The sequence below is a fragment of the Geotrypetes seraphini genome, chromosome 2 (genome assembly GCF_902459505.1).
Source record: "Geotrypetes seraphini chromosome 2, aGeoSer1.1, whole genome shotgun sequence".
NCBI classification, from domain to species: Eukaryota; Metazoa; Chordata; class Amphibia; order Gymnophiona; family Dermophiidae; genus Geotrypetes; species Geotrypetes seraphini.
In genome coordinates this window covers 493,186,226-493,201,434 of record NC_047085.1, presented here as the reverse complement: position 1 = coordinate 493,201,434, position 15,209 = coordinate 493,186,226, and the positions used below count along the sequence as shown (strand labels likewise).

At 49.1% G+C, this 15,209-nt stretch overlaps 2 protein-coding genes across 10 annotated transcripts in view; one reads left to right on the top strand and one right to left on the bottom strand.

The window, feature by feature from the left end:
- Window positions 1-12,576, bottom strand: part of ANAPC15 (anaphase promoting complex subunit 15) — a 62,643-nt gene extending 50,067 nt beyond the window's left edge. Inside the window, exon 1 of one of the 8 annotated variants that reach the window (XR_004538204.1) lies at window positions 11,806-12,231. Coding sequence is in view for 3 of the 8 variants with exons in the window: in XM_033931912.1 (XP_033787803.1) it covers window positions 11,806-11,860 (55 nt within the window). In the remaining 5 variants the exon portion in view is untranslated. Of the gene's footprint in view, window positions 1-11,805; window positions 12,274-12,334 lie in introns of those variants that run through there. The other 7 variants (XM_033931916.1, XM_033931915.1, XM_033931913.1 and 4 more) reach the window with 7 other exon arrangements.
- A 68-nt stretch (window positions 12,577-12,644) lies between these two features.
- Window positions 12,645-15,209, top strand: part of CCM2 (CCM2 scaffold protein) — a 163,399-nt gene continuing 160,834 nt past the window's right edge. Inside the window, exon 1 of one of the 2 annotated variants that reach the window (XM_033931908.1) lies at window positions 12,645-12,877. In XM_033931908.1, coding sequence (XP_033787799.1) covers window positions 12,848-12,877 — 30 coding nt within the window. In that variant the 5' untranslated portion in view covers window positions 12,645-12,847. The remainder of the gene's footprint in view (window positions 12,878-15,209) is intronic. The other variant, XM_033931907.1, reaches the window with a different exon arrangement.

Genomic DNA, 15,209 nt, shown 5'->3' with positions numbered 1-15,209 from the left:
ACAGTCCAGCAACAAGATGGGAGCTATCCAGTCTTTTGCACCTAGTGTCCCATATTTGACTTATCTGCCAGTTGGTGAGAGACCCTACTTGTATACTCCATGAAAAGAGCTCCAAGCACTTAGGAAACAGGTTCAATCTAGAGCACAGGTGTCAAAGTCGGTCCTCGAGGGCCGGAATCCAGTCGGGTTTTCAGGATTTCCCCAATGAATCTGCATGAGATCTATGTGCATGCACTGCTTTCAATGCATATTCATGGGGGAAATCCTGAAAACCCGACTGGATTACGGCCCTCGAGGAGGGACTTTGACACCCCTGATCTAGAGGCTAGAGCAGGAGTCCCCAAAGTCCCTCCTTGAGGGCCGAATCCAGTCAGGTTTTCAGGATTTCCCCAGTGAATATGCATCGAAAGCAGTGCATGCACATTGATCTCATGCATATTCATTGGGGAAATCCTGAAAACCCGACTGGATTTGGCCCTCAAGGAGGGACTTTGGGGACCCCTGGGCTAGAGTAAAATAATTGACATTGCAACTGAATAGTCTTACAGACCACCCTAGCACTAATTGGGATAGTGCCAGAACAATGCATAGGCAGAGTGAGGGCAAACACTGATATTTATCCAGAAAGCAGCGATGTTCAGACGCAATCCAGATAAAGTTAGGACAGAAGCATTACAGTTCTAATTTGTATCCATTTAGTTATCTGGATTGTGGTCTCAATGACACCACTATCTCAGGGGTAGGCAATTCCGGTCCTCGAGAGCCGGAGCCAGGTCAGGTTTTCAGATAGCCACAATAAATATGCATGAGATAGATTTGCATCTCAAGGAGGCAGTGCAGGCAAATCCATCTCATACGTATTCATTGTGGATATCCTGAAGACCTGGCTCTGGCTCTCGAGGACCAGAATTGCCTACCTCCTGCACTATCTGAATAGTGCTGAACAGGGCTGTGGAGTCGGAGGAAATTTCGGGTACCTGGAGTCGGAGTCAGAAGTACAAAAAACTGAGGAGTCGGAGTCAGAACATTTATCTACCGACTCCATTTTTGAACTTGGCATACCAATCACGAGCGATTCTTTCAGCTATAGCACCCACTATATACACAGCACAAATGTTGCGAGCAGCTTCTGCGGCCTTAGAACCTTGATTAAAAGCAAAAAGAAGGTGGTGTCGAAAATGCTCATTTCTCTCAACTTGACATTCTATTTTAACGATCTGAAAATTAACCAGTGCTGTGGAGTCAGAGGAAATTTCGGGTACCTGGAGTCGGAGTCTGAAGTACAAAAAACTGAGGAGTCGGAGTCAGAACATTCATCTACCGACTCCATTTTTGAACTTGGCATACCAATCACGAGCGATTCTTTCAGCTATAGCACCCACTATATACACAGAACAAATGTTGCGAGCAGCTTCTGCAGCCTTAGAACCTTGATTAAAAGCAAAAAGAAGGTGGTGTCGAAAATGCTCATTTCTTTCCACTTGACATTCCATTTTAACGATCTGAAAATTAACTAGTGCTGTGGAGTCGGAGTCGAGGAGTCGGAGGAAATTTCGGGTACCTGGAGTCGGAGTCTGAAGTACAAAAAACTGAAGAGTCGGAACATTTATCTACCGACTCCACAGCCCTGGTGCTGAACTGACCCTATTGTATAAATACCAAGCCTGAAGCACAGAAGTCTGCCATGCAAACAAGACTGCTTGTAGCCAATCTTAAATGCATGGTAGCTCAACCTCTGATGCTCAAAAGAGTTCTCAGGGGGCTTTTACTGATTGCCATGGCAGCCACCAATAACCCTTTACAAATGCATTACAGGGAGCTTAGTATTTAAAGTGCTCTTGTGATGCACAAAAGGGAACGCCCACCTCTTACCAGGTAGCTGTTTGTCTTTCAGTTTTGCGAGTGTATGTCCCATAACTATGGGCAGAACACAGCTGCTTTTGTTTCTAAAAACATCAAGCCCACAGCCTTGGGCTGCTGAGGAGGAGGCTGTGGCCACTCCTCCTGCACTTGAACTCTGAGAAACAAAAAGCTTCCAGCCGAGGACTTTTTTTTTTGGCTTCTTGACAGAGCTTAAGCACAACCCTACACAACGGTTGCAGTTCCTGCCTCGACTGCAGGAGGTTGTGGATTTGATCCTGTGCAAGTCGCAAGTTTAAAAAAACTGCTTGGGAGCTCTGCAAGTGGCAGTTGTACTGGGCCTGCACAGAAGACCGATTAGTTCTTCTGCACAGGTGCCAGGCACAGTTCTTTCCCCTTTTACTGGGCTGCTCAACACAAATAGCGTGCATATAATTGCATGCTATTTGTGCTTAGCAAAGCCCAGAAAGCACAGTTACTTACCGTAACAGGTGTTATCCAGGGACAGCAGGCATATATTCTCACATGTGGGTGACGTCATCTACGGAGCCCCGATGCGGAAGCATTTTCAAGCAAACTTGATTGAAGATTTAAGTTTGCTCTGCTGCTCCACGCATGCGTGCCTTCCTGCTCCACTAGGGGGCGCATCCCCTCGTGGTCTCCAGTTCACTTAACTAGCCAAGAAGCCAACCTCGGGGAGGTGGGCGGGTTGTGAGAATATATGCCTGCTGTCCCTGGATAACACCTGTTACGGTAAGTAACTGTGCTTTATCCCAGGACAAGCAGGCATGATATTCTCACATGTGGGTGACCTCCAAGCTAACTGAAAAGGGATGGAGGGAAGTTGGCAATTTAAGCAAATAGATTTCGCAAAACCGATTGGCCGAACCGGCCATCGCTCCTGGACAGTGAGTCCAGACAGTAGTGGGAGGTGAAAGTATGAACCGAAGACCACGTGGTGGCCTTGCAGATTTCCTCAATAGGTGTGGACCTGAGGAACGCTACGGAGGCTGCCATCACTCGGACCTTGTGTCCCGTTACTCAACCATGCAGTGTGAGACCAGCCTGAGCGTAGCAGAAGGAGATGCAATCGGCCAACCAGTTGGACAAGGTGCGCTTAGAGACTGGGTGACCTAACCGGTTTGGGTCGAAGGACAAAAACAATTGTTGGACTTTCCGGTGTGACTGAGTGCGTTGGAGGTAGAAGGCCAACGCTCTCTTACAGTCAAGAGTATGGAGCGCCACCTCTCCGGGGTGAGAGTGGGGCTTGGGAAAAAATACAGGCAAGACAATGGACTGATTGAGGTGAAAATCAGACACTACTTTAGGCAAGAACTTTGGATGGGTGCGGAGTACCACCTTGTCGTGATGGAATACCGTGAAGGGTGGATCCGCTACCAGAGCTTGTAACTCACTAACCCGTCGGGCGGAAGTGAGCGCGAGCAGGAAAATTACCTTCCAAGTGAGGAATTTTGGATGGCATTTGTCTAGGGGCTCAAATGGAGGTTTCATTAGTTGAGCCAGAACCACGTTAAGGTCCCAAACCACCGGAGAGTGTTTGAGAGGAGGGTGGACATTCAGAAGACCCTTCATGAAGCGAGAGACTAAGGGATGGAGCGAGAGGGCTTTCCCTTCCAGGGGCTGATGAAAGGCCGCAATCGCACTGAGGTGTACTCGAATGGAGTTGGTCTTTAGGCCGGAATGAGATAATTGAAGTAAATAGTCAAGGACCAGAGGGACGGGGACCGACACCAGGTCCTGGCTGTGGGCGGAGCACCAGGTTGAGAATCTGGTCCACTTTTGGGAGTAGCAGGTTCTCGTCGAGGTCTTTCTAGAGGCCTCCAATATCTCCTTGACTGATTGAGACACGGGGAGAGCAGTCAGGGGGAAAGAAACCAAGCATTCAGATGAAGAGATTGAAGATTGGGATGTAACAGCGAACCCTGACCTTGTGACAGTAGAGAGGGAAACAGAGGCAGTGGATCTCTGACACTGAGTTGAAGTAGAAGGGAAAACCAAGGCTTGCGTGGCCAGCGAGGAGCAATCAGGATCAGGGTGGCTTGTACTGTTTTCAGGTGGACAAGCGTCCGCAGGATCAGAGGAAACGGCGGAAACGCGTACAGGAACCTTCCCTCCCAATCTAGGAGGAAGGCGTCGGCCTCGAGCCGGTCCGGGGAGTACATCCGGGAGCAGAAGAGAGGCAGTTTGTGATTGTGGGGGGATGCAAACAGATCTATTTGAGGTGTCCCCCACTGTTTGAACACCTGTCGTAGGGTTTGAGAGTGCAGTGACCACTCGTGTGGCTGGAGGAGGCGGCTGAGTCTGTCCGCCAGGCAGTTTTGTCCTCCTTGTATGTACACCGCTCGAAGGAAGGTGTTGTTGGAGATTGCCCATTTCCAGAGGCGCAGGGCTTCCCGACAGAGGGACCAAGACCCTTTTCCTCCTTGTTTGTTTACATAGTACATTGCAACCTGGTTGTCGGTTCGGATGAGAACAACCCGGTCGTGGAGCAGATGTTGAAAGGCTACAGCTGCGAGATAGATGGCCCAGAGCTCTAGCATGTTGATGTGACAGCGGCGGTCTTCCGCTGACCACATCCCCTGCGTGCGTAGGCCGTCCAGATGGGCTCCCCAAGCGTACTCTGACGAGTCCGTGGTGAGTACCTTGCTGTGATGAGGGGCGAGGAAGAGTAAACCTTTGGAAAGATTTGAAGAGTCGGCCCACCAGCGGAGCAATCTCTGCAAGGAAGGAGTCACTGTCACGGGACGGTCGATCGGGTCCCGGTCTTGACGCCATTGAGAGGCCAGGGTCCATTGAGGGATTCTCAGATGGAGGCGGGCGAAGGGTGTGACATGGACGGTGGAGGCCATGTGCCCTAGGAGAGTCATCATCTGTCGAGCTGATACCGAGGTCAGCAGAGAGATCCTTCGACTCAGACTTACTAACGCCTCTAGGCGCGGAGGGGGGAGGAAGGAACGGAGGCGAACCGTATCCAGCGTGGCCCCGATGAACTGTAGGGACTGCGAGGGGCGTAGTTGGGATTTTGGGAAGTTTATTTTGAACCCCAGACTTTGTAGGTAGGTAATAGTCTGTTGGGTCGCTGAGATAACCCCTTCCCTGGACGGGGCTTTGATCAGCCAGTCGTCCAGGTAGGGGAATACCTGGAGGCCCTGGGAACGTAAGGTTGCTGCGACCACCACGAGGCACTTGGTGAAGACCCGAGGTGATGATGCTAGGCCGAAGGGGAGGACTCGGTATTGTAGGTGCCAGTCCCCCACCTGAAAACGCAAGAACTTGCGGTGAGCGGGGTGTACTGGGACATGTGTGTACGCCTCCTTCAGATCGAGGGAGCAGAGCCAGTCGCCCTCGTTGATCAGGGGGTAGAGGGTCGGTAGGGAAAGCATCCAAAATTTTTCCCGTACTAGGAATTTGTTGAGGCGTCTCAAGTCTAGTATTGGGCGTAGGTCTCCCGTTTTTTTCGGTACCAGGAAGCAACGGGAGTAGAAGCCCTTCCCCCGTTGGTCGGGGGGAACCTCCTCCACTGCCCTGAGGCGAAGCAGGTCTCGAGCCTCGGATAGGAGCAGGGGTAGCTGTGTCCGGTTGGGTGGGCAATTCCTTGGGGGGTTGTCTGGAGGAATGGCCCAAAAGTTGAGAGAGTATCCTGATGAGATCACGCCCAGGACCCATGCGTCTGACGTGACTTGTTCCCAGCGAGGGTAAAAGGCTTTGAGGCAACCCCCGATGGGAAGGAGGCCTGGGACTATGGCGGAGGGGGCCCGCCCCCTTCCGCGTATCCCGTCAAAAGGACGGGGATGGTTTGGTAGTCGCGGGCGGTTGGGACTTGGGCATGGCCCGGTGGTGGGCTTGCGGACGCCTGGGTGGAGGCCGTGAGAAGGCAGGAGTGGATTTTTGTGGGTAGCGGCGCGGAGGGGCCCTATACAGCCTGGACGCGGGCGGTTTGGGCTTTTGTCGGACGAGGGAGGCAAACGAGCGTTCGTGTTCGGAGAGGCGTTTTGTAGCCGCCTCGATAGTGTCATCGAACAGTTCTTTTCCCACGCAGGGGAGGTTAGCCAACCGGTCCTGTAAGTTGGGGTCCATGTTGACCAGGCGTAGCCAAGCTAGTCGGCGCATGGCGATAGCAAAAGCTGCCTCTCTGGAGGAGAGTTCGAAGCCATCGTAGGCCGCGTGGAATAAATGGAGGCGTAGGTTGGAGAGGGATTCCAAAAGTAGGCTAAAGGCTCCTTGGCGGGAGGCCGGTAGGTCAGTCTCAAAGGCTCTCAGTAGTCCAATGAGGTGTTTGAGGTAGGATGTGAAGGTGAAAGTGTAGCTTTGCACCCTAGAGGCCATCATCGCATTTTGATATAGTCTCCTGCCGAACTTGTCTAGGGTTCGGCCTTCTCGGCCTGGGGGGACCGCCGCTGAGACCCGGGAGGGGTGAGCCTTTTTTAAGGAGGATTCTACTAACAGCGACTGGTGGGAGAGCTGTGGTTGTTCAAATCCCGGAAAGGGTACTGTACGGTACTTGGCCTCCATTTTGGAGGGCACGGCTGTGACCATATAGGGAGTCTCCAGGTTCCTGAAGAGAGCCTGTTGGAGTATCGGGTTAGGCGGTAAGCGAAGGGACTCTCTGGGTAGTGATGGCATATCCAGTTCCGCTAGGTACTCTTTAGAGTATCTGGAGTCGGACTGGAGGTCTAAATTCAAAGCGTGGCCCATGTCCTGGACAAAGCGTGAGAAGGATGGTCGGGATGTTCCCGAGGCCCCGTGGGAGGTCGGTGAACGAGACCTCCGTCGGGTGGAGAAGGAAGGGGAGGCTTCTCTCGAGTAGCGAGGTTCCTGCTCCGATCCAAGCTCCGAGACCGGGGAAGTACTGTGAAAGTGTTCCGGGGTCGTGGATCTCCGACGTCTCGAGGAGCCCCTTGGAGACGATGCTGGGGTTCGGGGTACCGATCGATGTCGAATCGGTGACCTCGACCCGGACTCCCTTGGTGAAAGCCCGAAACCTCGGATCGGAGCCCCGGTCCGAGGGGGAGTTCGGAGGATGCGTGGGTTGGAGAGTGATAACTCTGCCACCTTCAGCGGTCCCGTACGAGGTGTAGGTGAACGGCCTCGTAGAGTGGGGGAACCCCGGGCCTTCTTAGAGGTACGGCGGTTCGAGGTTTCTGTTGGTTTAGCCCGACGTTTTGCCCTGTGGCGGTCTGTGGAGGGAGAGCACCTCGGGTGCCTCGGCGAGGAGGATGAGATGCGGCGAAGTTTGCGCACTTTTCCCCGAGGTGGCTCGACGCGAGGCTCAGGCTGGTCTGGCACATGCGGGGTCGAGGTCGAGGCAGAGGCCGGTTGTAGGTGGGCCATTGCAGCGGACAGCTCCGACGAGATCATTGCTCGGAGTAAGTCCTGGAAGACGGGCACGGACAGCATCGAAGGCATGTCCCCTGCCTCGGTGCACTCCACCGGGGGCGACCTCGTATCAGAGTATTCCCGTGTGGTGGAGGCACGGCCCGAAGGCTTGGAGGGCTTCGTCGGGGCTGTAAGCATGGGGCTTCCGCCATGCGTCGCCGGTGTCCCCGAGGTTGGTTTCTTCGCTGGTACAGAACCTGAAGAGGGAAGAGGGGACTTACCCGGAGCCGAGGCTTTCTGTTGTCCCGAGGACTTCGGAGTCGAGTCTCGAGGCGATGCCGAGGTAGTCGGGGCCGAGGTCAAGGCCGGGGCCGAGACTGGGGCCGACCTCGAGGCCGAGGTAGAAGGTTGGTCTGGGGCGAAAAGATCCGCCATGCGGGCTTTCCTTCGACTTAGGGCCCGGTTCTGGAAAGTAGCGCACTGGGGACAGGAGTCGGTTGGATGAGCGGCCCCCAGGCAGAGGATGCACCGGCGATGCGGGTCTGTGATGGAAAGAAGCCGCTCGCACCGGGTGCGCTTTTTAAAGCCGGTCAAAGGCCGGGACATAGAATCGAAAGTGGCCGCGGCTCGAGTAGCCATGCGGCCAAGGGGACCCGGAAGCCTCCGGGTCGGTCAAACGAGGCAGGAATCAAGTTGAAGAAGAAAAAATTTCGCGCACAGCGACTTAAAACGATGAAAAACAAGAAAAATCGCGGTGCTAGAAGGCAGTTGGGGCAGAGCCTGTAAAAACACGACTTCTAGGCTCAGCGGAAAATTTTGAACTGGAGACCACGAGGGGATGCGCCCCCTAGTGGAGCAGGAAGGCACGCATGCGTGGAGCAGCAGAGCAAACTTAAATCTTCAATCAAGTTTGCTTGAAAATGCTTCCGCATCGGGGCTCCGTAGATGACGTCACCCACATGTGAGAATATCCTGGGATAAAAACATGTGCTTGTCCTGGGATAAAAACAAGATTGCTCCCAACCCAGTATTTACTGGGTTGCCAGAGCTATGGCCATCTGGCCCTCAGTATCTGCAATCAGAATTATAACACTGAATATCCATGTTTAGCTAGCCACTGCAGATGGCATTTACAAAAATGCTGACCATGGTGGCTTAATATTGCCCCACAGATTCTTCATTAGTCATGGCTTCCCTCGAAAACATCAAGCCATGGCTTCCTTCAAAACCTATTTTCTGATAAGCTGATAAAGGTTTCTTCACACTCACAGATTTCTGGGAGCTGGAGAATCAGGAGAGAAAGAACTAAGTACTGTTCTGTGAAGGATAAAAATTCAAATCAATTATTGTAACTTATGTTCTTTTCACATGTTTTATAGTCAGACACAGATTGTAGTTTTCAGACCCTTATAGGAAAAGTAAACCACAATGATTTTTGTTCAGGATTGGCTTCCACATGATGTAGATTCCAGGATGCAGCAGGGAGGTATTGAGGATTCTTCTCTTGATCTGGGTTATGCTTATATTAGAATACATACAGCAGGAAAGTATGCCGCAAGTTTCTTTTGAGGGACAAAAATGCAGCATACCATCTTAACATTTATCTGGACATCTGGATTGACTTACCAATGTAAAGTACTAATGCACAATGGGGTCAGAATCAATACTGTGCATTAAAACACCAAATAGCATGAGATAGGCATGGGACAACCACTGTTTGCCTGGAATCGGTACCATGGAATCCTGATACTATTTGAGTTTCTATATATATAAGATAAAGGGAAGATAGTTGATCATATAGAATCAATTCATCAATTCTAATGTCATTCGCAACTTCAAATAAAGGCCAAAATGGCATCTAATATAACAAGTCTGAATCAAATTATTTATTAAAAATATAATGAATGTCCAAATTATAATAAGAATAGAGTCTTAGTCCTGATTGAATATTCAAAAAAGAAGAAATGTGGTGGACATATCATAAGTTATACAGACTTCAATCTTAAAAACCTCTTATGATATATACCATTCCAGGTGTTATCCAGGTACAGCAGGCAGATATTCTCACATACGGGTGACGTAATCCACGGAGCCCGGTGCGGACAGACTGACAAGCAATCTTGCTTGAAGAAACTTTCAGAAAGTTCTCGACTGCCACAACGCACATGCGCGAGTGCCTTCCCGCCCAATGTAGGGCGCACATCTCCTCAGTTCAGATAGCTAGCTAAGAAGCCAACCAGGGGAGGTGGGTGGGTTGTGAGAATATCTACCTGCTGTCCCTGGATAACACCTGTTACGGTAAGTAACTATTCTTTATCCCAGGACAAACAGGCAGCATATTCTCACATATGGGTGACCTCCAAGCTAACCAGAATGGGATGGTGGGAGTGTTGGCATTTAGGAGAATACATTTTGTAATACTGTTTCAGGAGAAAACATCCAGACAATAATGAGTGGTGAAAATATGAACCGAGAACCAGGTGGCAGCTTTAAAAATTTCCTCAATAGGTATAGATCTAAGGAAAGCTACTGAAGCTGCCATTGCTCTAATTTTGTGAGCTATAACTCGACCCTCTAAATCAGGGGTGTCAAAGTCCCTCCTCACCCAGCATGCCTTTCCCTCCAGCACCAGTCCCTCTCTCCTCACAGCCCAGCTTGCCTTTCCCTCCTGCGACGTTCCCTCTCTCCTCAAAGCCCGGTATGTCTTTCCTTTCAGCAACTGTCCGATGTCGCCGCCAAGCCAAGGAATCTGCTGGCCTCAGCGATTGGTCAGTGTTGTATGTCGCTCCCCCTCCTGCTTTTTGCCTGCCGCAGTCTGTCTCCGATGATATGCAACTTCCTGTTTCCACCCAGGTGGACCGCGGCGGACAGAAGGCAGGAGGGGGGGCCACAGACAACACTGCCGAATTGCTGCCAAAACTGGCAGACTTTCCGGCGTGATGATGATGTCAGACTGGCACAGGAGGACACGCTGGTCTGTGAGAAGGGGAAGTTTGGGAGCAGTGCCGTGGGCCACATAAAAAAGTCAGGTGGGCCGGATTCGCCCTTCAAGCCTTGTGTTTGACACATGTGGTCTAAGGCAGTGTTCTTCAACCGCCAGTCCATGGACCAGTGCCAGTCTGCAAAAATTTTCTGCCAGTCCACAGGGCCGGCACAACCATCAGGCAAAAGAATATGTTCTTCAGCCGCCAGTCCATGATGCGATCAACAAGGCATCTTCAGGCCGGCTCCCTGAGTGCTACAGTGCACAAATCCATGGGAAAAGGCTCCTATGTGCATCCCGCACCTGAACCGGAAGCCTTCTCTCTGACATCGCAACGTCAGAGGGAAGGCTTCCAGATGAGGCGCGAGATGGGCACGAGGAGCCGCTGCCCACAGCCTTGTGCAATGCAGCACTCAGGGAGCCGGCCCAAAGATGCCACGTTGATCACACCGTGGACCAGCCTGAAGATAACACCGGGGAGCAGGCCAGAAGGCAAGGTATAGCATGGAGGGAGAGAGACAGACAACAACGGTAGGGGGAATGCTTTTATTTTTTATTTAGTGATTGATTTACATCTGTCTGTTCAGGATGACATGCATTTGTTTATTTTCCTCTGGGGTTGTACTGCTTGCAGAGTCTTGCATCTTAGGGTTTGTTTGTAAATATTAGTACTTTTAGTTTTTGGTCCTGCATTTGCATGGGGTTATCTTTCTATTGCAAATGCAAGCAGTTGTCTCACTTCCGGCTCACCACACAATTGTTTCTCATGTATTCACCTTTATAGGACCCCCAGGGACCCCTGAAGAAGACTATTTGTCGAAACGTGGACCGTGTTGGGTCCTGTATCCCTAGCGGACTAGGTCCTTTAAGGCTTTTATGTAGATGAAATTATTTTATGTGGATGATTTCAGTGTACCTTTGGAACTTTGACACTTTCAAATAAAGTCCATTTAGGAACACCGTCACTCCACAGTTTTTTTGTTATCTGTTTTCTGGTAGGAATGAATGTTGAAAAGCATATAGTGTGCTTTGTGTATTTTAATTTCGTAGTTAACCATTATGTGTTGTTAATACAATTATATTGTGTGTGTGTATATGAAAAATGAATGGAAAAAATGGTGTTACAATTAGTACTATTATGGGGGTGGGTCTGGGGCGTAGATTGGATGGAGATGGGCACGACTTAGCTCAGTGTTCTTCAACTGCCGGTCCGCAAAATAATTATTTCATTTTATTTCCGCCAGTCCATAGGTGTCAAAAGGTTGAAGAACACTGGTCTAAGGGGTTTTTCATACCCAGTGTAACAGGGAGCTGAAGTAGGAATTGAACCCAGTTCCCAGGATCTTAGCTCACTTTACTTTACGCTACCTGTCCATGTAATGTCCCTCAAAATACAAAAACAACCCAGGCCTGCCACCTTGAAAGTAGACACACAATGTAAACTGGGATACAAAACCCAGAGATATTATATGCGATAAGAAATTCCAGCTAACCCCTATTACCAATAACTAGTCCTCACTGCATTAAAATAGGATCGGTGCTAAAACAGCACGAGCTAGTAGCAAAATAACGTGTCTTAAGCAGCAAACTATCAACTACTTTTACTTTCAAGGCCATTCGCTTACCTAAAATGACCGACAAGCAGAAAGGAGGACAACTGCGCAGATTGTCTAAAAGCATCTGTCAGCATCTATGACGTCAATATAGTTTCGAATATGATGTCAAAGCGGGACGGAGTAGTAACCGCTGGGCGTAGAACATCTGAATAAGAAAGCTCCCGCGAGATCCTAGAAAGCACTCGCTGGAACATGGTTTTTGTTGGTCCCATGAAGTACCACAGCCCCTCCAACCACTTTATTAAATGTGCGAGTTGAACATGGAGCGGATAAACGCCTTCTAACAGCAGGGTCCACCATTTATTTGTGCACGAGCGTCTAGTAACACTACAGCAAAACGGTGCAAACGAATTTTCTCCATTAATTCAGACCAACAGAAAGGCAATACTGGAGTAAAAGGATTTCGCGCCGAAATCTCGCCTCCTTTCCATTCCTGAATCCTAATTGGCACTCCAAAAAGATAAAGAACATGACACCCCCCACCTAGCCAAAACGCACAAACGTTAAAATACTCCCCCACACCGAGCAAACCACTCACCAGCCTCCAAACACACCAGCGACCCGCCCGCATTGCCCCTAAGAATGATGACCGCCGCGCTAGCTCATTGACTCACCCTGCGCCTGCGCAGCCGCTCGCAGACCCTCACCCCTCTCGCTCTCCTCTCTATGGCTCCCCCGGATCGCTGACGTCAGTCCTCCGGCTCCGTCCCTCGCGCCGAGCTAGCCTCGGCTGCAGGTACCGCCCTTAAAGATGGCGGGCGTGTGGAGCGGCGGCAGTTGGCCGCTGGGGTTGATGTGGCGCGGGCTGTAGGGGGCGCGCGGGCGCGCGGTGTGGGTGGGGGGGAGGGGAGAGAGGGGGGGGGCTCTCTCTGCTCCTTCGGTCTGGTCGCCGCGTTATAGCGGGTGCGGCATAGTCTCCGTGTGGAGGACTTTGTAAAGGGGAAAAAAAGTGTCCCCCTTCTTAGTCGCAGTGATGTCCCCGGGGCCTGTGGTGGCAGCGGCTGTAGCAGTAGCACTCACCGGGGTTCGGCGCGGGAGACGTGGGTGAGACATGGAAGATGAGGCGAAGAAAGGTAAAAAGGTAAGACTGAGGGAGTGCGGGACGGGCATCTACCCTTACCTGGAAGAGGAGGGGCGTGACTCAAAGTGTGGCAGGAAGAAGGGAACCGATTGCCCAAAGAAAGGGGAAAGAAAACAAACAAACAAAAAAGTTTTCTTCGAGCTAGGAAAACTTGTCCCTATTGGGTTTTCCTGTGTCCAGCTTCACTCAGTTTCAGGATGAGGTGGGTTCATGTTGTGGGGATTGAAAAAGAGATCCCGGTAGTACAAAAGTGAGGTGTCTAGCTTTAAGGGCTGAGTTGGTTTCTTAATAGGGACTATATATATATTTTTATATATATATATATATATATATATATATTTTTATATATATATATATATATATATATACATATATATGTATGTATATATATATATATATATATATACATACATGTATGTATGTATGTATACATATGTATGTATACATACATGTATGTATGTATACATATGTATGTATACATACATGTATGTATACATATGTATGTATACATATGTATGTATACATGTATGTATGTATACATATGTATGTATACATGTATGTATGTATACATGTATGTATATATATATATATGTATATATATGTATACACACATACATACATACACACAGCAGGGGAAGAATTCAAGGGTTCTTAAGTCTGATCTGATGCGGTGCACTGCTATAGTTCATAGTTGGCTTTACCCCTAGTAATTAGGGAGTTATTTTACTTATTTTTTAAAATGGTATTTCATAGGGCATGTGTATTAGCTGACTGCATCCTGCAGTATGCCATTTTAAGCAATGTTAGGTGTGTGTGATAGGGGCCCTTTTTACCAAACCGTGTTAGGTAATAAGAAAATTCTATAAATGGTACTCAAAATTTAGCATGGGATCTATGCCCTTTAGGCACAAGGCGTTGCACCAACTGAAGCCAGGTGTAAATCTTGGTGTGTAAGATTTATACTTAAATCTGTGATATTCAGTAATACTGTGCACATCTTTAGTGACTCTCACAACATCACTGTGCTCCTTACATGGCCATGCCCCCTTTGATGTGTGCACTATGATTTGCTTGCAGATCTGCAGCACTTAAGCAGATGTGCATGCAAATCCAAACTGTTGCCAATTAACACCAATAATTAGCACCCAACTATTGGTGCTAGTTGGCTCATTAGCCAATTTAGTTGTGTGTGTAAATTTGCACACAGTTTACTGAATCCGGCCCTAAGGGCTAGATTCACTAAAGATAGCGAGTCAATTGCTGTTGGCCGATTCACCAGTAGCAATTAATTCTCTATAAAGTTTGCATACAAATGATTTGCATGCAAACACAACCAGTGTTCCCTCTAAGCGGGCGGGTGTTGTGAGCAAACTTTTTTCACCGTGAGCCAAAAATATCGGGCGCCAGCAAGTTATGAGCCAACTCGCCCGATTCTCCTCTCGCCGCCCTGCCATCTGCCGTACGCCTCTTCCGATCGTGCGCTGTGACGAGAAACGTGTGCGCTGCGATGTAATATTTTGTGCGCCAGCGCACGCCAGCGCAGCTTAGCGGGAACACTGGTTCAAATGGTTTTATTTATTTCCCCAAATTTATTTTTGTTATACGCATTGAAAATATTTGATATTGCGTTTAAATCAAAATCTCAATAAACTTGAAACGAGTGCCCGTGAGATTGTGGGAGGGTTAAATACTCAAAACTTAGAAGTTTTTGCTACGCCAGCTTTCTGGTATCTTTACATACAGTGGCGTACCTAGCATATGTAACATCCGGGGCCCATCATTTTTTGGCACCCCCCCCCATCTGTAAGAAAAACATGATTTTTAGTAACAAACCACACGTCACACATGAGTACCTAGGAAAAGGCAGCATCTTACATATTGCAGTGAGCAGTACATCAATACACCCATTGTAAAACTAAACAAGCCAGACCAGCACAGATCAATCCTACACCGTCAATCCTAACAGAAAACCATGTCTTTCGAACACACAGAACACAGAAAACACCTTCGCCTAGTAAGGAATATGTAATCACAAACTAACCCCTCCCTCTTTTACAAAACTGTAGTGTGGATTTTAGCTACGGAGGTAACAGCTCTGATGCTCATAAAATTCTGAGCATCAGAGCTGCTACCACCAAGGCTGGTGCTAAAAACGCTTCACAGTTTTGTAAAAGGGGGGATAAAATAAAAATACATAGACAAAGGTTAAATTGAACCAGCAAGAAGCTGGACTCTGCATACAATGCTTCACAGAAACAGTGACACATGTCTCCTAAAGCAATAAATAAATAGAAATTTTTTTCTACCTTTGTCTTCTGTGGTTTCTCCTTTC